Source organism: Schistocerca americana, chromosome X, assembly GCF_021461395.2.
Source record: "Schistocerca americana isolate TAMUIC-IGC-003095 chromosome X, iqSchAmer2.1, whole genome shotgun sequence".
In the NCBI taxonomy this organism is placed as follows: domain Eukaryota; kingdom Metazoa; phylum Arthropoda; class Insecta; order Orthoptera; family Acrididae; genus Schistocerca; species Schistocerca americana.
Window position 1 is genome coordinate 876,503,036 of NC_060130.1, and position 26,228 is coordinate 876,529,263.

Here is a 26,228-nt window from a genome sequence, read left to right on the forward strand (position 1 = left end):
TAAATGCAGTTTTGCAATGATGAGAGGAAATTTTACCACCTGAAGGTAAGTACAGGGTGGCGCAGGGGAAGGGGAAATTTTGAACGTTACAGTTGGCAGCACTGTAGTGCCGGCAGATGTTCGAAACTTTGCACAATTGATGTGAACGCATTGCCATTTAGTAATCATGGAGAATTGGACTGGTGCAGAACATGCAGTAGCTGTGAGAGCGTTTTACAAAAATGGTGATAGTGCGACTGCCACACAGAGAACATTTCGACAGCATTACCAGCTTGGACGTCATGGACGTGTCCCATCTGTGCATGTGATTACAACGTGGGTGCGTAATTTTGAAGAAACAGGATCTGCCTTGAAAAAGAAACCTCCAGGTGGCATTCCAACGGTACGTACTCCAGAGAACATTGCAGCTGCTAGAGCTGCAATCAAGAGAAGTCCTCACCGCTCTGTTCGACAGCATGCATCTTCGCTAGGGATTAAGCGACGAAGCTTACAAAGAATACTGCACAAATTAGACTTCCATCCCTATAAGTTGCAGATAGTGCAACACTTACATGAACAAGACCCAGCGTCACGTATGGAGTTTAGTAGCCAGATATTGGCTAAAATCAACGAGGATGCGAATTTCCTTGGTAACTTATGGGTATCAGACGAAGCCCATTTCCACATGAACGGATTCGTGAACAAACAGAATTTTCGTTATTGGACACAAGACAATCCTTGTGAGTTTCACCAGCGACCACTACATAGCGCCAAGGTCACAATATGGTGTGCTGTATCATGTCATGGTGTTATTGGCCCTTATTTTTTTGAACGTGAAGATGGTAGTGCAGTGACAGTAACATCCGCTCGATATGTTTAAATGCTTCAAACATTCTTTACACCGAGACTATACAAGCTTAATCTTAACGTCGAAAACGTGTGGTTTCAGCAGGACAGAACCACGTCACACACTGCTCGACAATCGATGGCAGCACTTCGTCAATTGTTTGGAAGATGCATTATTTCACGTAACGGTGACATTGCATGGCCTGCGAGATCCCCTGATCTTAGTGTGTGCGATTTCTTCCTGTGGGGATATCTTAAAGGCAAGGTGTACCGTACACGTCCTGCAACAATCCATGAACTGAAGGAGAACATCGAAAACGAAATCATTGCCATTCCCCAAGATTTGCTACACCGTGCATTCCAGAATTTTCATAACAGGCTGTTAGAGTGTGAACGCCGAATGGGAGCACATCTTTCCGATATCATCTTTAAAAAGTAAAGAGACAATTTTGGACATTTTGATTGTAAAGACATACTCAATAATGGCATACTGAATACATTCACTTTCGTTAATAAATTACTAGTTTTATGAATTTATTCATGGAAATGACGTTATTTCGAAATTTCCCGTTTCCCTGCGCCACCCTGTACTTGCCAGCAATTCTGACTCGCAAAAAATTTTGCTATCTCAAATGACTCTTTCTTTTGATACAATTAACCACCTTTTCAGCATCCTAATTTTGTTTCATCTGTGTGCTGGCTGCTATTCTTACCTGCCAGCTTTTTTGGTATGGAGCAATCTTTTCAGTCTTCAGTAACATTTTATTCTATATACACTGACCTCTTCCCATGTTTAGAAACTTTTTTCAGTGTTTAGCAATTTTTTCACCTCTTTCTTTGGCTAACAATATTTTTAATTGGTTGGTGGTCTCTTGGCTCTCTACTCCCTCTACTGCCTGTCCCTTCATCTTTGTTTCCCCTCATCCTCACAATGGAAAGGTGGCTCTCATTCTGTGGTCTGAGAGACCTGTCAATTTTTTAACCTTCCCCAGCCTATCCCCCCTTCCTCCCCAAGGAAGGAATTAACAGTTACAAAAGCTAGGATGGTGTGTGTGTACTTTAATGTGTGCCTATTAGCAGTACTACACAGTTCTCTTTCTGATGGTAAGTACTTACCAGAAATACTGTCTCATAAAAGTTTTTAATTCTTTCAAGAGAAATGTTTTTGGTATGACACCATTTACATCAATTACATCTTCTTTCTGCTACACTGACATACACTGGGGTGATGAAAGTCACAGTATAGTGATACACACACATACAGATGAAGGTAGTATCACGTACACAAGGTACGAAAGGGCAGTGCATTGTCGGAGCTGTCATTTGTACTCAGCTGAGTCGTGAAAATGTTTCCAGTGAGATTATGGCCACATGATGGGAATTAACAGTCTTTGAATGTGGAATGGCTGTTGGAGCTAGGCACATGGGGCATTCCATGTTGGAAATCATTAGGGAATTCAATATTCTGAGATCCATTCATGATTGAGAGCAGTGTTTTTTTGTGTGAAATAACCAAAGAAATCAATGTGGGATATATGACAAATGTATCTGTTAGGACAGTGTGGCGAGATTTGACATTAATGGGCTATGGCAGCAGATGACTAACGTGCATGCCTTTGCTAACAGCATGAAATCACCTGCAGTCCTCTCCTGGGCTCGTGAACATATCGGTTGCACCCTTGACCACTGTAAAACCATGGCCTGGTCAGATGAGCCCTGATTTCAATTGGTAAGAGCTGATGGTAGGGTTTGACTATGGCACCAACCCCACAAAGCCATGGACCCAGGTTGTCAACAAGGCACTGTGCAAGCTAGTGGTGGCTCCATAATGGTGAGGGCTGTGACTGAAGGTAATGGACTGAGTCAGTGACTGTAAATTGTTATTTTTGGCAGCTTAAAGACCATTTGCCATTTAGCATTCATTGACTTCATGTTTCCAAACAACAATGGAATTTTTATGGATGACAATGAGCCATGTTACTGGGCCATAATTGTTCACAATTGGTTTGAAGAACATTCTGGACGGTTTGAGTGAATGATTTGGCCACCCAGATCACCAGACATGAATCCCATCGAACATTTATGGGACACAATCAAGAGGTCAGTTTGTGCACAAAATCCTGCAGTGGCAACACTTTTGCAATTATGGATGACTATGGAGGTGGCACGGCTCAGTATTTCTGCAGGGAACTTCCAACGACTTGTTGAGTCCATGCCATGTTGAGTTGCTGCACTATGTTGGGCAAAAGGAGGAGATATCCCATGACTTTTGTCACCCTAGTGAATTTATTTATTTAAATGTCAAGTTCTGTAGGACAAAATTGAGGAGCAAATCTCCAAAGTCATGGAACATGTCAGTACATGAAATTACAACGTAAAAGTAATAACAGATAAAATAAAGTATTTATGAACCCAAAAAAGTCAAGCTATAAGTTTAAGTAAACGCACTCAACAATACAACATATGAATCAGCTTAATTTTTCAAGGAACTCCTCAACAGAATAGAAGAAGTGATCCATGACGAAACTCTTCAGTTTCAATTTGAAAGAGCATGGATTACTACTAAGATTTTTGAATCCTTGTGGTAGCTTATCGAAAATGGATTCAGCAGTATACTGCACACCTTTCTGCACAAGAGTTAAGGAAGCGCAACCCAAATGCAGGAGAGAGAGAGAGAGAGAGAGAGAGAGAGAGAGAGAGAGAGAGAGAGAGAGAGAGAGGGGGGGGGGGCTATGTCAAAATACCTGTTTCTGAGCCAAAAATATCCTTTTTAGAATGGGAAGAGTTACCCCAAAATATAATACCATATGACATAAGCGAATGAAAATAAGCAAAGTAGACTAATTTTCATATCAAATGATCACTTACTTCAGATACCATTAAAACCTTAAAGATGGCAGCTATAAGTCTTTGAACACGATCCTGAATGTTGGCTTCCCATGACAGTTTACTACCTAACTGAACACCCAGAAATTTGAACTGTTCAGTTCCACTAATCATATGTCCATTCTGTGAAATTAAAATGTCAGGTTTTCTTGAATTGTGTGTTAGAAACTGTAAAAACCGAGTCTTACTGTGATTTAGCGTTAGTTTATTTTCTACAAGCCATGAAATTATGTCATGAACGGCACTATTTGATACAGAGCCTATGTTTGCACACAGCATCCTTTACTACCAGGCTAGTGTCATCAGCAAACAGAAATATTTTAGTGTTACCCATAATACTAGAGGGCATATCATTTATATAAATAAGGAACAGGTGTGGCCCCAACACTGATCCCTGAGGCACCTCCCCCATTTGACTGTTCCCCTCTCAGACCCCATTCTGAACACTGTGAATAATGACCTTTTGCTGTCTGTTGCTAAAGTAAGAGGTGAACCAATTGTGAGCTGCTCCCAGTATTACGAAATGATCCAACTTCTGGAGCAATATTTTGTGATCAACACAATCAAATGCCTTAGTTAAATCAAAAAAGTATGCCTCGTGTTCAAAACCTTTTGTTTAACCCATCCAGTATCTCACAGAGAAAAGAGAATATAGCATTTTCATTTGTTAAACAACTTCTAAAGCCGAACTGTACATTTGATAGCAAATTGTATAATATAAAATGATCAATTATCCTTACATACACAGCCTTTTCAATAACTTTAGCAACCTTGATGGCATAGAAATAGGTCTAAAATATTCTACATTATCCCTTTCTCTCTTTTTGCAAAGCGAATTTACTATTGAGTACTTTAATCATTCAGCAAACTGTCCATTCCTTAAGGAAAAACCAAGCGAGGTGGCGCAGTGGTTAGACACTGGACTCGCATTCGGGAGGACGACGGTTCAATCCCGCGTCCGGCCATCCTGATTTAGGTTTTCCGTGATTTCCCGAAATTGCTCCAGGCAAATGCCGGGATGGTTCCTTTCAAAGGGCATGGCCGACGTCCTTCCCTGTCCTTCCCTAATCCGATGAGTCCGATGACCTCGCTGTCTGGTCTCCTTCCCCAACACAACCAACCTTAAGGAAAAATTACAAATGTGGTAAAATACAGAGCTAACATGTGCAGCACAGTACTTTAATATTCTGCTAGGCACTCCATCATACCCATGAGAGTCCTCAGTCTTCAGTCATTTAATTATTGACTCAATCTCCCCCTCGTCTGTCTCACAGAGGAGTATTTCAGACATCAATCACAGAAAGGCATTTTCCAAGAGAGTTATATGATTCCCTGTAGAAACTAAATTTTAATTTTATTCACCAGCAGTGCCTAGAAAACGATTGTTAAATACTGCACATGTATCTGATTTAACAGTAACAGACATATTTTTACTATGAACTGACTTTATATCGTCGATCTTGTGGCTGCCTCCTTCATGACTGACCATATGGTTTCAATTTTATCCTGTGAATTAGATAGTCTATTTGTGTACCACATACTCTTTGCCTTCCTAACAACATTTTTAAGCACCTTACAGTACTGTTTGTAATGGGCTACTGTAGCTTGATTGTGGCTACTTCTAACGTTTTGTTATAATTCCCGCTTTTTTCTACATGATATCCTTATCCCACTAGTCAGCCACACAGACTGCCTTTTACTGCTAGTACCCTGTTTAGAACGTTCTAATGGAAAACAAAGAGCATGAGAAATGTGTTAAGGAAAGCACTATACTTGTCATATCTGTGTTATCAGCACTATAAACATACTGCCACTCTTGTTCCTTGATGAAGTTTAAAAAACTCTCAATTGCCGTTGGAATAACTTTTGTACATAGTTTGTAATTATATGTGACATTTGTTTGACTAAAAAATCCTTTTAGTGTTAAAATTTGTGCATCATGGTTTGAAATGCCATTCAGCCTTTCACTAACAGAATGCCCATCGAGTAATGAAGCATAAATAAAAATATTGTCTATTGCTGCACTACCATTCCCCTGCACCCTAGTTGGAAAAAACACAGCTGCGTCAGTTCATATGAATTTAGGAGCTCTACATACACCCTTTTTCTTGCACAATCATACACAAAATTAATATTGATGTCACTACATATAATTAATTTCTGGTACTTCCTATAAAGTGACTCAAGAATCCTCTCTAGCTTGAGCAGAAATGCTCTGAAGTCAGAGTTAGGGGACCTATAAACAACAAAAATTAGAAGTTTAGTTTCACTATACTAGAAGGTATCAGATAGATTATATAATGGTAAGACAGAGATTTAGGAACCAGGTTTTAAATTGTAAGACATTTCCATGGGCAGATGTGGACTCTGACCACAATCTATCGGTTATGAACTGTAGATTAAAACTGAAGAAACTGCAAAAAGATGGGAATTTAAGGAGATGGGACCTGGATAAACTGAAAGAACCAGAGGTTGTACAGAGTTTCAGGGACCGGAATGGGGGAATGGGGGAAAGAAATACAGTAGAAGAAGAATGGGTAGCTCTGAGGGATGAAGTAGTGAAGGCAGCAGAGGATCAAGTGGGTAAAAAGACGAGGGCTAGTAGAAATCCTTGGGTAACAGAAGAAATATTGAATTTAATTGATGAAAGGAGAAAATATAAAAATGCAGTAAATGAAGCAGGCAAAAAGGAATACAAATGTCTCAAAAATGAGATCGACAGGAAGTGCAAAATGGCTAAGCAGGGATGGCTAGAGGACAAATGTAAGGATGTAGAGGCTTATCTCATGAGGGGTAAGATAGATACTGCCTACAGGAAAATTAAAGAGACCTTTGGAGAAAAGAGAACCATTTGTATGAATATCAAGAGCTCAAATGGAAACCCAGTTCTAAGCACAGAAGGGAAAGCAGAAAGGTGGAAAGAGTATATAGAGGGTCTATACAAGGGAGATGTACTTGAGGACAATATTATGGAAATGGAAGAGGATGTAGATGAAGATGAAATGGGAGATACGATCCTGCGTGAAGAGTTTGACAGAGCACTGAAAGACCCGAGTCAAAATAAGGCCTCGGGAGTAGACAACATTCCATTAAAACCACTGACAGCCGTGGTAGAGCCAGTCCTGATAAAACTCTACCATCTGGTGAGCAAGATGTATGAGACAGGCGAAATTCCCTCAGACTTCAAGAAGAATATAATAATTCCAATCCCAAAGAAAGCAGGTGTTGACATATGTGAAAATTACCAAACTATCAGTTTAATAAGTCACAGCTGCAAAATACTAACACGAATTCTTTACAGACGAATGGAAAAACTGGTAGAAGTCGACCATGGGGAAGATCAGTTTGGATTCCGTAGAAATATTGGAACACGTGAGGCAATACTGACCCTACAACTTATCTTAGAAGCTAGATTAAGGAAAGGCAAACCTACATTCCTAGCATTTGTAGACTTAGAGAAAGCTTTTGACAATGTTGACTGGAATGCTCTCTTTCAAATTCTGAAGGTGGTAGGGGTAAAATACAGTGAGCGAAAGGCTATTTACAATTTGTACAGAAACCAGATGACAGTTATAAGAGTCAAGGGACATGAAAGGGAAGCAGTGGTTGGGAAGGGAGTGAGACAGGGTTTTAGCCTCTCCCCGATGTTGCTCAATCTGTATATTGAGCAAGCAGTAAAGGAAACAAAAGAAAAATTTGGAGTAGGTATTAAAATCCATGGAGAAGAAATAAAAACTTTAAGGTTCACCGATGACATTGTAATTCTGTCAGAGACAGCAAAGGACTTGGAAGAGCAGCTGAACGGAATGGATAGCGTCTTGAAAGGAGGATATAAGATGAACATCAACAAAAGCAAAACAAGGATAATGGAATGTAGTCGAATTAAGTCGGGTGATGCTGAGGGAATTAGATTAGGAAATGAGACACTTAAAGTAGTAAAGGAGTTCTGCTATTTGGGGAGCAAAATAACTGATGATGGTGGAAGTAGAGAGGATAGACTGGCAATGGAAAGGAAAGCATTTCTGAAGAAGAGAAATTTGTTAACATCGAGTATAGGTTGAAGTGTCAGGAAGTCGTTTCCAAAAGTATTTGTATGGAGTGTAGCCATGTATGGAAGTGAAACATGGACGATAAATAGTTTGGACAAGAAGAGAATAGAAGCTTTCGAAATGTGGTGCTACAGAAGAATGCTGAAGATTAGATGGGTAGATCACATAACTAATGAGGAAGTATTGAATAGGATTGGGGAGAAGAGAAGTTTGTGGCACAACTTGACTAGAAGAAGGGATCGGTTGGTAGGACATGTTCTGAGGCATCAAGGGATCACCGGTTTAGTATTGGAGGGCAGCATGGAGGGTAAAAATCGTAGAGGGAGACCAAGAGATGAATACACTAAGCAGATTCAGAAGGATGTAGGTTGCAGTAGGTACTGGGAAATGAAGAAGCTTGCACAGGATAGAGTAGCATGGAGAGCTGCATCAAACCAGTCTCAGGACTGAAGACCACAACAACAACAACAACAACAACAACAACAACAAGTTCAACTCCCCCTGTACAACATTCAAATATCTGTTCAGTGTAGTGCCGTGATATATGTCTATGGACTCAAATGGAATACAGGTTTTTTTATGTACATGGCCACTCCCCTACTCTGCAAGGAACAGCTTGAGAAACAGCCAGCTAATCTGTATCCTGGTAAAGGAAGCCTCTGAATTGTCAAATCATTTAAGTGGTGTTCCCATATACCAATAATTTCAGACTCAACATCTATAAGCAGTTCACTAACTTTATGTCTAATACCTCTTATATTTTGATGAAATATGCTAATGCCTTCTCTACTTGGAAACATGATGTCCTCTGAAAGTGATTCCTTAGTTAGAGGTACTTCCTTTAACCCTTCAACTGCTCTGGACATGTTAACGCGCACGCCTTTGTACCTGTCCCTGTGTGCTCTGAACGTGTTTATGCATGCCACCAGTCCTTCTACCTGGTACTCTGGACGTGTCTACATGTAGACACATTCAGAGTACCAGGTAGAAGGACTGGTGGCGCACATAAACACATTCAGAGGACACAAAGGGACAGGTACAAGGGTGCGCATGTTAACACGTCCAGAGCAGTTAAAGGGTTAAGCATGTACACCTGTCAGCTGACTTCAATCTAAAAAAGGTGCAGCTCTAACAACAACTACTACAGGAATTTTTCATGAGTAATCCCACCACCACCCACTACACTGTCACCTATAAGCTTTGCCAGTCTCCCCTTCCCATACCTATTGAGTTGCATGCCATGCCTGCACAGTACATAAGAAACTGTCTACTTGATCTGTGAAGTAAGTTTGCTTACATAAGTTTGTAAAGAAGTAGAGCTGTGTGTATTTTGTTCACATGGAAATACTGAAACACTGTGCCCTAACAAAAATTCTTCATTTTGAACAGTTTATGACCAATGAAAATTCACTAAAAAGTTGGTGAAGGTTTATAAGGCATCTGCTCCTCAATTTTCAACTGTTAATAGCTATGTGGCTGAATTCAAATGTGGCTGTGCATCTCTTGTAGATGATCCAACTGAAGGATATATGAAAACCGCAAAATCAATTCAACACAGTAAGAAAGTGCACAGTGTAGTATTGTATGACTAAAGACGTATAAAATAGCTGAGCATAAGAAATACTATACTGTATTTCACATCGAGAACCAACTATGAGAAAGAACTGTACAAGATGGATGCCACATTAGTTGAATGTTGAGAAAATGTAAAAATGAATTTTCCAGTATAGTTGTGCACCAATTTCTTACTTTGGATAAGATGTGTCTCCATCACTCCACGCTAGAAAGGAAACATTAAACACAGCAGTATGTGGAAGCCAGTGGTTTTGGATGCACATGTAGTTGATTTCATGGCCAATACTATGCAAGTGTTCTGGAGCAACTAGGTGGAAGAAATATCTGCAGTGGCCGAGTGGTTCTAGGCGCTCCAGTCTGGAACCGCGCAACTGCTACGGTTGCAGGTTCAAACCCTGCCTCGGGCATGGATGTGTGTGATGTCCTTAGGTTAGTTAGGTTTACGTAGTTCTAAGTTCTAGGGGACTCATGACCTCAGAAGTTAAGTCCCATAGCGCTCAGAGTCATTTGAACCTTTTGAAATATGTGCAAAGAGACCTAGACTGCTAAAAGAAAATAAAAACAAATTTCAACCAGGGCAAAGTACCTGACCACAAAGCTACTTCAGCAATGGAAAACTTTGGGATGTGTAGTATTAAATGTTGGCATACACACTCTATTAATCAAATTTGGTATCCTCCGGCTTCTGCCTATTCACAAATCAAAGAATTTTTTTGATGGAAGTTCTAACTCCAATGAGAAGATTATGGAAGTCATAAACTGATATTGTAAAGACCTAACAATGGGGGAGTACTGCTGTGGATCTCCTGGTGAGAAGGATTTGTATTGGTTGGAATGGGTAAGAAGAAGAGTGCAAGATCAGTTTGGGAGGAGGATGCAGCAGTCAATTGGCAGCGTCTTTTTCAAAGGAATAATCCTAGCATTTGCATTTTGTGATTTTTGAAAACCAAGAAAATCTGGATGGTCAGATGGGCATTTGAACCGCTTTTCTCCCAAATTTGAACCTAGTGTGATAATCACTGTGCTATCCCCAGAGAACTCACCCTACCAGTCTCTCATAGCTTCCAGACCCTGTCTTGCTACCACAAACTCCGTTCCAAGATCCTGTACAATGCAAAAAAAATCCACAACCCCTATTTTTATCTGTTCACTAAGAACCTCAGCTCTGCACAAAAGTATCCCTGACTGCACCACCTTGCTGGTTTCACATTCCCATACATTTCCCTTGTTGCCCGTTTGTCCTTTAGCCCCTTGCTCCTCTCGCCCATTCCACCTAATACAACTATTCACCCAAGTGGATCCCCAGCATTGGGACAATTACTGTGTGTGTGTGTGTGTGTGTGTGTGTGTGTGTGTGTGTGAGGGGGAGATCACCTTTACTCTCCCATTGGTCTGCAAAATGTTCATTTATGATTGCCATAAGTTACTCATTGGAATCAAAACTCCCTTTCTAAGAACATCACTTCGACTTCACATCAAAAACAATCAAGCTTCCTAAGATTTAGATTTTAAGACTGATAGGTATCTATATTACTTAACTGCTATTCCAAAATCTTATCCTAGTTGCAGGTTGCCTATCTAACTGGTTACAGGGGCAAACAAAATTCAGTTTCAATATTTTGTGTGATAGTTGATCAAATTTAAAAAGCTATCACAAGCTATTCATAAAGACGTATAATCTTATGTTAAAGCTTAACACAATTATTACAGTTAGAAACTGTGTGCTTGTCTTGAGGCAGTGTAACCGATGGGGTGCAATACCCAGACTATATTCATCCAGTATTTGAGGATGAGAGGACTTAGTGACTTCTAATAAACTTTACACATAATTACAAACCTTTCCAAAACTTTTTCTTACTGATAGCCCCCACAAAATGATGAAAGGAAGAAAGTTCTTTCACTGTTAATGAAGTAAAACTTCAGCATCATGCACGACTTTTTAGTTTATTATTCCTTTACTGCCTACTACACTTGCAACACAGGTTGCAGCGCCAGTACCCACATATACCACAGCACCAGTACCCACATATACCACTTACTGTACCTGCAAAATTAGATCACTGTACAACACGTAATTCAGGAGACATAATGTCATAAACATTTAAATGCAGGAAAAACTAGCTTTTGCTTACAATGGAATGCAAATTACCCAGACTATGTTTAGGCAGTGTTCCATAATAAGAGCACTTAGTGACTTCCAAAAAACTTTTAAGTGCAATTTCAAACCTTTCCTAAACTTTTTCTTGCTTACATTTTTAAAGTCAAATATTTAACACATTAACTCATTTGCACAGTGATCAGACGTTTGAAGCTTTTTTACGCATGGGAGTTTGATTCTTTAAAGAATTGAGGTTTACCGGTAACTGAATATAAACTGTAACAATTGATAAATACTAATGCTACCACTGGGCAGCACAGAAACCTAGAGTGAAAACAACTGGACAGCACAGAAACCTGCAGCAAAACCTACCAAGAATTTTCATAGAAAGTTTGTAGGCTTTTGCTGCCAAAGTCAATTTCCATAAAATTCTCTGCGTTACAGAAAGTGTCATGAAGTACAACGAGGAGGATTTCAGTACTCTGAATAATTTTGTGAAATGAATTTTCATTGCTATAACTGTCCTCGCAAAATATTTTCTCATCCATATCCATCAATCATTAACCATTTTTGGTAACTGGTTGTTTATAATACAACAGGGAGACACAACATAACTGCATTTCGGTTGGTGCGCAACTGTAGGAGCAATAACTCTTTCATGGTGGCTTGAATCTGAAATAAAGCTGATCGATAACAAATAGTTTTTGGTGCAGAAGGAGAATTAATTTCAGAGCAGGGTGTTGAAACCCTGATACAACACGTAGTGCCATATTAACACTGTAAAAGGTTTAACAACATTACAGTTAAAGGTTGCAGTGAGAAAGAGAGTATGCAAAAATAAACATGAAGTGAATCATTATCAAAGACGTGGCAAATTCATGACATTTATTGCAAGACTTTTACTGTCTGCCTATATTGTACAATATTTCTAATGTTGTGGATTTACTACGAAAAAGACCATACATCAGTTTTAGCAAAATTTACTGCAGGTCTTTGAAATTCAATACTGACTACATGATATACACTGAATGTTGAAATGAGTTTATGATGTTACTGATGTTCTACTAATCTTATAACAAGTTTACCATAGTTCAGTATGCAGAGTCCCTATTACTGGTGACAGAAACATTTCAAGTAAAAATCACCTATCCCTAGCTTTCACTTTCCACTTGCAGTGTCTCTCTCACCAGTACTAGAAATTTTGCCCTCTAGAGGTAAGTACTGCTCAGCCATTCTATCGCTTTGTAATTTTAACATTTTTCTCGATTTAATTTGCCTTTTGATACAATTACCATTGTATGAGAGCTTAAAAATCAACAGTAAACAGACAAATACCTCTCTGATGTTCTGCACTGCTACACCACTGCCTGAATCAAAAGCTGGGTAGAAAATCAGTGGCAACAGCCATAGGAATATAGCTGCAAAAACTGCTAAGACAATGTTGTGCCATACACCAGCACACAAAATTCGTAGTTGCCTCTTTGGAGACAGGGATTCCAGTTGATCTGAATTAAGATTAACATACGCTAATGGCACAATAGCTATTAAGATTATGCCACAGCCTGATATGTGAACATCTTCCCTGAAAGAGAGAAAATGACCAAAACTTGCAACTGCACTATTACACATTCAGATAACAAATACACACACAATATGAAAAAATGATTGAGGTAATGAAAACATTCCATGAATAATCACATCATCACTCTGTGGAGCTACAAGTGCAAAAAACTATGTACTAAAATTTCACCTACATTAAAAAGCCACAAGTGCACCAACATGTTCATCACATAGGAACTGCTAGAGATTACAAGCTTCACTTACCCTCCATGAGAAAGACTAGTGTACTTCAGCTCGCCGAGAAGTTACTGGGATAAATAAAGTATCATTTTAATAAACCAAGAGTCATATGCTGGCAGTACTTGGGGTTAACTACATCTTCAACCAAAATAACTACTCGTATGATGTTTCTATAATAAAAAAAAAAGTGACTTGTCAAACATACCAAGTGAGCACCCAACAACTAGCACATGCTAAATGCAAGTGCCTGCTCAGATTTTTCTGAAGAAACAGTGTCTGTTCACTAGGGACATGCAAGTCACAGTGACTGTTATCAGCATGTACGGTGTAGCCCTTGGCGGGTACCAAAAATTCACAAAGTCTCTCAACAGGCACTGCACTTCACAGTAGTGACACTATAACTGCCGGCTGTCAATTGAGAGTAATTGCCATCTGTTGCATACAGCTAAATGAGTCAAAAGTGACTCAAGCTGGTGCTGTCAAGTCCCCACAAGAACCTGGAGACATGCTACTTGCAGTGCTTCCTGTGGCCGCAGAAGTGTATATGTTGGAGGATTTCCACAGCAAACTTCATCCTCAAGGTGGTCTCACAGAAGCTCAGCTGAATAAACACGTGGAATTCGGAGACCAAGTGTTTTGAAACACACAATCCTGCTCTTAAAACTATCTGAAGACGCATTTAGCCAGCTGACATAGTGCATCAACCTGCCAAAAGATCAAATCAATCCCAGCAAAGATTATCGTAGAGTAGAGGTAAACATGACCCCTGAAAATGAATTTGTAACCTATTACCTGTCAAAGTGACCTGGTTACCTAGCCACGGTGACAGCACCACTGCATTTATGCCAAAGAAGCAGGAAGGGGAGGAAGTAACAGTGTATGCTCCAGTTACAAATGGAGCACTACCACAACATACATGTCTGTACATGCCTCTAAATGAAGTGCCCATTGGGAACAAGAACACAAACAGGAGAGACAGTATATCTCAACTTGGCTGCTCACAACACTTCACTGGCAGTATAGCAAAACTGCTTTCTCTCACAATATCACTGTTTTCCACAGTTGTTGATGTTGTTTTGTCATCTCTTGTTTCAGCTCCAGATGTATTTATATGACTGATTTTGTTGTACTTTCAGTTTCTTCATCCATCATACTCTCTCTCATCCAATAGTCACCGCACACTTTTTTTACCTGATATATGGTCCTTGTAGTTTTATACTGTCACAACACAAAAATCTAAAGCCAAACAGTACAAGCACACTGACTGCATGGTCTAGTAGTTCTCATTTTTGCTGGAATATCGAGGTCATGAGTTCAATTCCCTGTGACCACCTAATTTTTTTCTCGGGTGGAAAGGCCTGGAAGGAGTTTAACTCAACCTTGTTAGACCAACTGAAAAGCTGCCTGAATATAAAAGCAGCAAAATTGCTGCACAAGTCACCAAAGAAGTGTTTTACATTGAAAGGCTTACACCAGGGTAGGTGACGTTATCGTTGTGGTCTTCAGTCCTGAGACTGGTTTGATGCAGCTCTCCATGCTGCTATATCCCGTTCAGGCTTCTTCACCTCCGAGTAGGTAACTACTGCAACCAACATCCTTCTGAATCTGCTTAGTGTATTCATCTCTTGGTCTCCCTCTACAATTTTTACCCTTCACGTTTCCCTCCAATACTAAATTGGTGATCCCTTGATGCCTCAGAATGTGTGCTACCAACTGATCCTTTCTTTTAGTCTGGTTGTGCCACAGATTCCTCTTCTCCTCAGTTTCTACTCAGTACCTCCTCATTACTTACGTGATCTTCCCATCTAATCTTCATCATTATTCTGTAGCATCACATTTCGAAAGATTCTATTCTCTTCTTGTCTAAACTATTTGTTGTCCATGTTTTGCTTCCATACATGGCTACACTCCATACAAATACTTTCAGAAAAAGACTTCCTGACACTTAAATCTATACACAATGTTAACAAATTTCTCTTCTTCAGAATAACTTTCATTGCCAGGGCCAATCTACATTTTATATCCTCTCTACTTTGACCATCAGCAGTTATTTTGCTTCCCCAATAGCCAAACTCATCTACTACTTCAAGTGTCTCATTTCCTAATCTAAGTCTCTCAGCATCACCTGATTTAATTCGACTACGTTCCATTACCCTAGTTTTGCTTTTGTTGATGTTCATCTTATATCCTCCTTTCAAGACACTGTCCATTCCATTCAACTGCTCTTCCAGGTCCTTTGCTGTCTCTGACAGAATTACAATGCCACTGGCAAACCTCAAAGTTTTTATTTCTTCTTCATGGATTTTAATTCCTACTCCGAATTTTTCTTTTGTTTCCTTTACTGCTTGCTCAATATACAGATACAGGGATAGGCAACAACCCTGTCTCACTCCCTTCCCAACCACTGCTTCCCTTTCGTGCCCCTTGACTCTCATAACTGCCATCTGGTTTCTGTACAAATTGTAAATAGCCTTTCGCTCACTGTATTTTACCCCTGCCACCTTCAGAATTTGAAAGAGAGTATTCCAGTCAACATTGTCAAAAGTTTTCTTTAGGTCTACAAATGCGAGAAACGTAGGTTAGTCTTTTCTTAATCTATCTTCTAAGACACATGACATTCATCTATTAGCAGCAAAAGCATCAGCCATTATGTTTTCGGGTTAGATCGTGTGATGCTTGACATATTATGACTACACATCTTATTCTTTGCAAGATTCCTGACCATTTCTAAAGGATGTAAGTTCATATGGTATGGCAGAGTTGGGAAGAGAACTGTTTCCTTGCAAAATTTTGTCAGTGGAATAAACAGGGGAGGGTTGGTGCTTCTTAATTAATGTCAAAAGTTCACCTTTTCATATCTCTATATATTTTTAATTTCTTCTCTCAGTTTCCACATGATAGTCTTACATTTTTCCTGTAATAGACATAGAGGACAAGCGAACATGAAAGAAAATTCAGCATTCACAACAATGAAACATTAGCTGAGACAGTTGTTTGACAATGCTCTCTACATGCTGTTGCTTGGCAACATTTATTCACAGTGCTGTTTATATGAATGCACAGTTCATCTAAATTAGCTACTGACCACTTTAATTTGGATGCTTCACTTTTTGTAAGAAAATTAATGTTATATGCCCTTTTAGCAAGTATGTTCTTTCAGCCACAAATAGTTATCATTCATTCTGGCACCTTTTAAAATAAAATCCCACAGATGGAACAATTATTTCTTAGAGTTTATTTAGTAGCCTGGAACTCCAGTTCTATGTGAACAAAGCTGTGAAATTTTTACAAAGATAATATTTTCTGTATTGTTCGAAATATTCCAGCAATTGCTGCCTAATACCACATTTATCTACATCATCAATAAAATATATATTGTGAGCATTTCGCTCATTCTACTTTGGGGCAAATATTTGAATCCTGCCACACCTTGCATGGTGACCCCCCTCCTGTAATTTGCACATCACTGGCTTCTTTAATTTTTTCTTGTCCACATTTTTTTGCACCTCCCGTTACCTTCTCTGTCAGCACCATCACACCTTTCTCATTCTCAATGTCATTAAAATTGAGGCCAATAACAGTAAGTTGTCGCAGCTTCTACCAAACGTTTCTCCATGAAAACTTTTGGCACTCACACTATGAGCTAACAATGTGCACTGTTTTATAATGGAATGTGACAGTACTTTGTCACATGATCAAGTTCTCACAATGGTCACTTCACCTTGCCAAGTAATAATGAGTTGCAAATACGCTTCTCGGGTTTGCCGCCGGATCGTATTGTGTAAATCGTACAATATTTCTTCGATGCAACTGCTCGACATCATCAGGTGGTGGTAGCTGCTGCTGTCACTGCTACAAGGCGCGACTGATGAGTTAATGATATTTCCCATGGAGATTAATGCTCTAAGGATATGCCATGAAAATATTTGTTACCTCTAGAAAAAGACCAAATTGTCTTTTTCTTCCTTTTTTCTTCAGAAACAGCTTTAGAATGTTTGTTTCTTGCTGGTTATGATAATGTCTATAGTCCCTTAAAGGAAATAAATGAGACTCATTGGACAAGGTCATTACTGTCAATCAACAGCGGTCCAACTTCGATACTGGCAATCAAATTTATAGTCTTGTTAACTGATGCAGCATCATTAACAATGGTGTAAATATCATGCTTTGGGGCCTCATTCACAGTAAGATTTGCTAAGCTGTTATGGTAAACAAGAGTCTGTCAGTCCTATGATATATCTGGGCAGTGAGGTATTCCAGTGTAGAAGTCTAGTTGTACTTCACACTCCACTTTAGTTGATATAAACAGCACACAGTGTTTCATAGTTTCCACAGCAGTTATTCACAGTGGTGCCATTATGTCTGTTTTTGATGCACTTTCACCACAGACATAATGAAAAAGTTTATAAATTTCACTATTTCAAATATATTTACTCCTTGGCCCAAATGTTTGTCACCGCCCCTTTTGCAACTCAGATAAATTGCTACACTGTCTAAAGCAACAGTCAGAAAAATGTGAACAAATAGCCTGCCAGTCTCCGTAGGTACCTATTTCAACAGTGCACATCACACTATGTTTCTCATGAGCTATGTACATTCTGTAGTTCTCACATCTAGGAAGTGGTCAGAATAATGTGAATCTACAGCATAAATAAAGGGAGAAAGTGAAACATGATGTTACCATGTAATCAAGACCTGTACAAGTACTGCAAGTGTTAAGGTTCTCCATGATAATCACTATTTACACCTTTTTGTGCACTCATACCAGAAAACATGGAAAGTTCGAAATTTAATATAGGGTGTTGGCATGCAAACTTACAATTACAAACTGTACACTATCATTTCTATCCAGTCAGTCAAATTACACAAAACTCTCTCAAACAGCAGAATTCAGCGAGGGTTACAACTGCAACTGAGTCACTATCATTTAATCATCTCTACCACGAAGGCATAGTTCATGAAAGTGTTGGTATAGTTATAAGTGAACTATGATGTATCCAGTTTTAAGTTGAGTTGTGACCTGCCTTTGTTGCAAGACTTCAATCTGTGACACTACACTGTTCCCATAGGATGTGTGGAATTGTAGCTCTATAAAGTTCTCGAGTCTCTTGAACCCCTGCACAACAGACACATACACTTTGTCAAATAAACAGAGCCTAAAATGCATTGAATGAAATACATAATAGACATAAGAAAGAAAGAGTGTATGTATTTTGAAGACCTATCATAGGTTTTCAATTGTCACTATATGTTTATTCTATAACGTGAAACACATTTTAAGCAAATTGCTAAGGAATCACACATGATTTGATTGTTACAAGTTTGTTGCTGTCCTGAGAAATATGTATTCATTGAACATTTACTGTTGAGTACACACATGTCAGCACCTTTGCTACTAACTGAAATTAGTTCCTTTAGATGGCATGTAGTTGGCATTCTAAAAAGAAACAATACATCCGGAAAGTATATATTTGACACACATGAATAAAAGCATGAACTTTTTGTTTAAGCATTTTGATATACATGAAAACTGATAGCTCTTAAAAATTTCATATTCCTTTTAATAAACTGATCTATGTTAATCAACACTACTTGGTAATTTTTTTTTTTTTTTTTTTTTTTTTTTGCTGTATCACAACAGAAGGAACGCTACCTGCTGGTTGAGTACACAATGCACAAAGGAAGTGCTCTCTTTTTTCATATGTGAAGTAAGGGAACTACACTTTTGTTTCTTTAAAGCCTACAGAACCTAGTCAATCACAATTAAATATTCTTGGTATTCCTGCATTGTCAAATTAGAATAATCTGATGAGCCAAATATACAGAGAATGAAATTAATTAAATCCACTGAAATGAAATTAATGGGTTCAGGGGATGAACGCAATGAAGATATCTACATTTACGTGGCTACTCTGAAAATCACACTTGAGTTACTGCCAGAGGGTTCATTGAACCACCTTCACAATAATTCTTTATTATTCCACTCTCGAACAGTTCGCAGAAAAACAAACACCTATATCTTTCTGTGTGAGCTCTGATTTCCCTTATTTCATTAGATGACTGTTTCTCCCTATGTAGGTCAACATCAAAAAAATTATTTTTGTATTCAGAGAAGAAAGTTGGTGATTCAAATTTCATGAGACGATGCTGCCGCTATGAGAAACACCTTTGTTTTAATTATGTCCACCCCAAACCCTGTATCATGTCCATGAGACATTCTCCCCCATTTCTCGATAATACAAAATGCGCTGCCCTTCTTTGAACTTTCTCAACATACTCCATTAATCCTGTCTGGTAAGGATTCCACACCGCGCAGCGGTACTCCAAAAGAGGATGGACAAGCGTGATGTTGGCAGTCGCTTTAGCAGATTTGTTGCATTTGCCATGTGTTCAGCCAATAAAAAGCAGTCTTTGGTTCACCTTCCCCACAACATTATCTGTGTGTTCTTTCCAATTTAAGTTGTTAGTAATTGTAATTCCTAGGAGTTTAATTGAATTTACAGTCTTTAGATTTTATTGATTTGTCATGTAATCAAAGTTTAACAGATTCCTTTTAGCAGTCATGTGGATGAACTTTCACTTTTCATTATTTTGGGTTAATTGCCAATTTTCACACCATGCAGATAACTTATTTAAATCATTTTGCAATTGGGTTTGATCTTCTGATGACTTTACTAGACAATAAATGACAGCATCATCTGCAAACAATCTAATACGGCTGCTCAGATTGTCTCCTAAATGATTTATATAGATAAATACTGCTTTGGAGAATGTCAGATTTCACATGTGTTTCACTTGATGACTTTCCATCAATTACTATAATCTGTGACCTCTCTGACAGGGAATCACAAATCCAGTGACATAACTGAGACTATATTTCATAAGCACGCAATTTGATTACAAGCCACTTGTGAGGTACAGTATGAAAAGCCTTCTGGAAATCTAGAAATACGGCATCAATTTGAAATCCATTTTTGATAGCACACAACACTTCGTGTGAGTAAAGAGATAACTGTGTTTCACAAGAACAATGTTTTCTAAATCCATGTTGACTATGTTTCAATAGACTGTTCTCTTCAAGATAATTCATAAAGTTTAAACACAATATACATTATAAAATCCCACTGCACATCAGTGTTAATGATATGAGCTTATAATTTAATGGATTATTCCTATTTCCTTTCTTGAATATCGGTGTAACCTGTGCAACTTTCCAGTCTTTGGATATGGATTTTTCATAGAGCGAGTGGTTGTACATGACTGTTAAGTATGGAGCTATTGCATCAGCATACCGTGAAAGGAACATAACTGGTATACAACCTAGACTGGAAAACTTGCTTTTATTAAGTAATGTAAGTTGCTTCACTAGTCGGAGGATATCTACTTCTACGTTACTCATGTTGGCAGCTGTTCTTGATTCAAATTATGGAATATTTACTTAATCTTCTTTGATGAAGGAATTTTGGAAGGCTGTGTTTAGTACCTCTGCTTTAGCAGCACTGTCATTGATAGTATTTATATCGTTACCGCACAGAGAAAGCATGGTTGTGTCTTGCCGCTAGCATACTTTACATATGCCAGAATCTATTTGGATTTTCTGCCAGGTTTTGAGACACAGTTTTCTTAGTCTATGCTAAATTTCAAGCTTCTGTAAAAGATTGCAAGTCTTGTGAGTTTTGCTTTCGTTTAAATTTGGCATGCTTCTTTCATTGTTCCTGTAACAGCATTCTGACCTGTTTTGTGTACTACGGAGGACCAGCTTTGTTGTTTGTTAATTTCTTTGGAATAAATCTCTCAATTGCTGTTGATACTATTACTTTCAATTCAAGCCACATCTGGTCCAGACTTACACTGTTAATTTGGAAGGAGTGGAGAGTGTCTTTCAGGAAGGCAGCAAGAGAATATTTATCTGTCCCAGTATGTGTTTTGATGCCCATTATTAGCTCAGGATTATTTGTTGCTAAGAGGTCAAGTGTGTTTTCACACAAAATGATGATAAAAACTTTCACATATACTGAACCTGCTATGCAATGAATAGGGACCTGAAAAAAAAAAAATTGCACTTGCAATAAATCCAAATATTGATGTAAATTCTGTCTCAAAAGGCGAGAACACAAAATTACTTAATACATGCTGTTTCATAACAGGCTGTATTCAGGTGAGCTATGTTACCAGAGGTAGAGTGAAATAGTTTTATTTTTTGCAAATAAATATCAAAAATGTTACCAATTTTGGTTACTAGTATTTCATATCATCATGGTCAAGCCCAAACAAAACAATAATGTATAATGAGTTTGCAAAACTGAAAGTGCATGAACACAACAGTGTATCGATGCACTCAATGTTCTGCTGCCACATCAACTGTACGTGGTTGAATGGACTCTGTTAGGTGGTGAGTGTTTTGAGCTGTAGTTAAATCAAGTACCGGTAGAGGTCAGGCTTTAACTAACTCTTTTATGACACTGCCATCATCAGTAACCAATTTCAAAGTAGCCATCACTCAATGCTTTGTGTTGTGTGTTGCTCATTGTTTTCCTTTCTCTTAGAAGAGACTAATCCAGGTCCATCGTGGAGTTCGATTACAGCCTTCACGAAACCAGAAAGGATCGGCAATCCTTTTGACCATGTGCCAGTTCGAGTTTTGCAGAAACACAGAACAGGAGTGTAGACTGGCTGTCTTGCAAGAGGGAGGCAGGACTCATTTCACCTCACCATTTCTCTCCCCTCCAGTTGTCTAAATTCTAGTTTGTTCATACTCATGGCTGAATGTCAGTTTATAGTGTCCCCAACTCTGTGCAAAAGCGAATGGAAAACAAAACCTGTCAACATATTACAACCACACTAAAAGTCTTCCCTTAATGTGCAAATAGAGTTATTTTTAGTGCTACTTCTATGCTCAGTACCTTGTTGGGTCTATCTGTAGCATTGTCAAGTATGGGTTGGATGGCTATGAATTCCCATGAATGATCGGAATGTATAATCTATTGATTTTGTAATTATCAAATTGGGCACAAAAAGAAAAATAATGTTGTGAAACACCTTAAATCAGAGAAGCACTCTGCTCATTGGCTCGAAAATGTTGCTTTTTCTTAACAGAAACAATCAGTTTGTCAGAAACTTAAATAGAGCCTAAAGAAGAAAACAAGCACAGATCATTCTGGAAAAAAAATGTTGGAGTGTGTGCAGAAGTAAACATTCAAGGCAAAAAAGTTCCACAATTGCCTTTTTTTTACCAATTTCAAAGCACTGAGGCTTTGTCTTGAGGTACACAGCATATAAGTTAAACCTCACAGCGTAAGTATGGAACTACTGGGCAAAAGATGCAGATCCAATTGAGTGTGCCTCTTTTTAATTATTGTTATTTTTATTATTATTTTATCAGGACTATTTCTTGGCTACCTATTTCCACGACTGGAAAACTAGGAAATATGGGTTGGTTCATAACAATACCTTCACTCACCGAACTGCAGCCACTGCATGACCAAACTCATGAACAATACTGCAGGCAATCATTGTTAATCCATAGTATCCGAGTTCACTTGCTGGCAAATTTACTCCAGGTACCTGCAAGAGGATATCTGCCTCTGTAGCAATTGTCAACAACTGCTGACTAGATTGCAGTAGTGGAATACAGTACAGCATTAGTGACAGCCAAAACTTGCAGTCCAGTATACACAAAATAATACAACACTTGCAATATACTTCTAACACTTGCTACATAATTTTTAAATGACTGGAAAACAAGAGAGAAAAAGTACACATCTTGAAAATACTAATTTGTGCACAATATTACTATGACGGCTAAACAAAAATAAAAAATAATCTTTATGGGCTAAGAATATTCCTTGTTAATGTACAACACAAAAAAATGCGCCTCAGGGAGTAATAGCGTGGGAAAAATGGCAAAGTGAACAATATTTCACATTTCATTGCCAGTGGAGATTATGTTCACAGTGAAGACTGCAACACTCAATTTCTGAACAAGTTTCTGAATGTGACACATGCACAAACACTTGTCATCCATTTTCAGGTCTTAGAATTGCAAGGTTTGATTTTGTAGTATTTCATCATTCTACGATTGTAAAATTCCTTATTTTTGTATCATATGCCATGTTCAGGATCACGTTTTTGCGCAGTTACCCTCTCCACCTTGTCCAAAAACAGATCTCATGTGCCTTGTCTGCCCAGTCACTTACTATCCTCCACATACCCTCTGACCCACCAAAATGAGTGCCATCCTTTTGACTTAGCACCACCCAGGACTGGAGCAACACCAACTTGTCCACAAGTACAAAATGTTCAAAGACTCAAATGCTTTTGTTACAACAACAAAAATTACTGTTGACTTCAATTTAGAGTTGCATGTGCTCTGCATAAAAGAATAAATTCCAGTTTCAAATGATGTATCTTGTTTGAAACCATGGTGCAGAACTTGAGTGAATTATTTGTACTAAGATGTGACTGTGTGTGTGTGTGTACCCACACAGAGGCTTAAAATGAAGTATCTTGCCAATATTAAAACATTAACTAAACAGGAAGAAAGTGGTAGGAGGAGTTAGAGCAATATAGCAAATGGACGTGGCTGGTTGACTGCAAGAATAAAATAAAATAAAGCCAGCCACTCTGCAACACACTAAAACCTCCATCGTAAAAGATTAGGCCAGAGTCCAGTCACAGCACAAAATTTTAAAACTCAAGTCACACTTGTGTCACCATCAGCTAAAATAGAGGGCAGATCCCCACTAATATTTGTTTCTGCCCTTGCATAATGGTATAAAATGCACTCTGTTGAAATATGGCATACAGATATTTGCACGCCACAAGCATCGCAAAATGGTGGAGCCTCTCGCCAAAGGAAAAAGCCATGTGTAAGAGGGCAGTGCTGAATTTGAAGACGTGAGGGACACCTTGGCCCGTCTGAACAACCGGCAGGAGGAACATCATGGCCGGATAGTTGACTTCACCGACCGCAGTTTATTGTCTGTTACCGCCAGCCATTCCTCATCCCACAACTGCATAAACTTCCTATATAGTGTAAAAATGACAGCCTGCAGGGGAGTAGGGCACTGTGCCACATCCTGTCCTCTGCAAGCCTGATCGGCCTGTTCTTTTCCCCGTATCCTCACATGCCCTAGCACCCAGCAGAATGAAACTGCTTTATTTGCAGAGAAAACGGTATATTCATCGTGAAGGTGAATCCTGGTGACACGGTCGAGGAACTCTACAGAGCAGCCACGGGAATTCCCTTGTTTGGAGCTATCAGTGTACACTACCATGAAACCATGTGCAAACCTAAAATATTAAAAAACAGAGACTGAAATGTAAGATCTGGAGTACTATCTTTCTTAAAAATGGACACATCTAAAATAAGTCTGGGCCTCTGGAGGAGCCACTGTGAAAATCTGGTCCAACCTCGATGTAAAACATTAAGACCGACCACACCCATCACTAAAAAGCAATCCTGTGCCCGAATCCCATACAGCCTTGTTGCCCATTGCCAGTTACAAAAAAGCATTTCCATTGGAGGTTGAACAATGGTATGGTATGCACATGTGTATGTTGTGGACAGTGTTTTATATGCCTGGCACAATGTGAGGAGCTGTCGCCTGATGTGAAGTGGCAGTTCATCAGCCTCTGCACAGAAGCTTGGTATGGTGCTTCTTCTGAATGCCCGAGTGGCCAACCGAATCCCACGTCTAGCATTATTAAATATGAGGCTCTCACAGACCCATACACTGTGCACCCATAACCGATCTGAGAGCGCACAAAAGCTCTGTAAAACTGGAGCAGAAAAGTCCAGTCTGCTCCCCATGTAATATGAATAAGACATTTTGAAATACTTAGAGCCTTAAGGGGCACTTTTTTTTTTTTTTTTTTTTTTTTTTTTTTTTTTTTTTTTTTTTTTTTTTTTTTTTTTTTTTGCCCAGAAACCACATTTGGTCTTTAAAATTAATATCAGTGTCCTTCACCCTCAACTCAGGAAAGTTTAAAATGGGAATGAGAACAGTCAAAAAGAATACAATAAAACCACTCTTCTGCACCTATTCATCCAAATGTAGAAGAGTTAGTTGCAACTGATGTGTTGCTGTTAAGGTCTACAGATGAGCAAAACACAGAGGAGTCATCCACAAACAAAGAACACTGGACAGAACTTCTCACAACTGGCGTAATGTTATTGATAGCTATGGCTAAGACAGTCGCACATAAAACACTACCTTAAGGGACACCGTTCTCCTGCTCAATGTGATCAGACAGGATGCCACTGACTTGGTATCGGAAATACCATAGCGAGAGAAAGGACTGAATAAAAATGGGAAGACATCCACTAAAGCCCCATTCATGAAGCTGCTTGAGGATAAGAAGCCTCCAAGTAGTATCACAGGCATACTCGATGTCATAAAATGTACCTTGAAGGTGATGCCGGCGCAAGAAAGCCTGTTGTATAGCTGCCTTCAGGAGGGCCAGGTTATCAAAGGTGAAGTGATACCTCCTGAACCCATACTGAAAGTGACTAAGGAGTTGCCTGGATTCTAAGATCCAGACAAGGTGGCAGTTTACAATCTGCTCCAAGGTACAAGGTGGCAGTTGACCATCTGATCCAAGGTGTTTCTCACACAGATCGAGAGGGCAACACTATGATAACTACTCAGGCATGTACTATCTTTCCCAGGTTTTAAACAAGGAATTAAAACTACCTCACACGACGAGTTGGGAAAGTGACCTGATGCCCAAATGGTATTAAAAAGTATGTAGAGGATATCTTTGTTTCTCCTTGTGAGGTGCCGCAGCACACTGTGATGTATTCTGTTATGACCAGTCTATGTGTCACAAGCCGTAGACAACGCAGAATCCAGCTCTCATATGGAGAATGGGCAGTTGTAATTTTCATCAATGGTGGACCAGAAGTACAAACTTCTCCTCTCAGCAACCACTCTGTGGCACTGGAAACCTGGATCCTGACTGGCAGTTGCAGTAACTGTGCCAAAGTAGGCTGC

At 39.0% G+C, this 26,228-nt stretch overlaps 1 protein-coding gene across 2 annotated transcripts in view; it reads right to left on the reverse strand.

The window, feature by feature from the left end:
• The window catches only part of LOC124556514 (membrane-bound transcription factor site-2 protease), a 47,886-nt gene that overhangs the window by 14,666 nt on the left and 6,992 nt on the right, over positions 1–26,228 (reverse strand). For both annotated transcript variants that reach the window (XM_047130469.1, XM_047130468.1), the window contains 2 exons: positions 22,694–22,797; positions 12,769–13,015 (listed from right to left, as the gene is read on the reverse strand). In XM_047130469.1, coding sequence (XP_046986425.1) covers positions 12,769–13,015; positions 22,694–22,797 — 351 coding nt within the window. The remainder of the gene's footprint in view (positions 1–12,768; positions 13,016–22,693; positions 22,798–26,228) is intronic.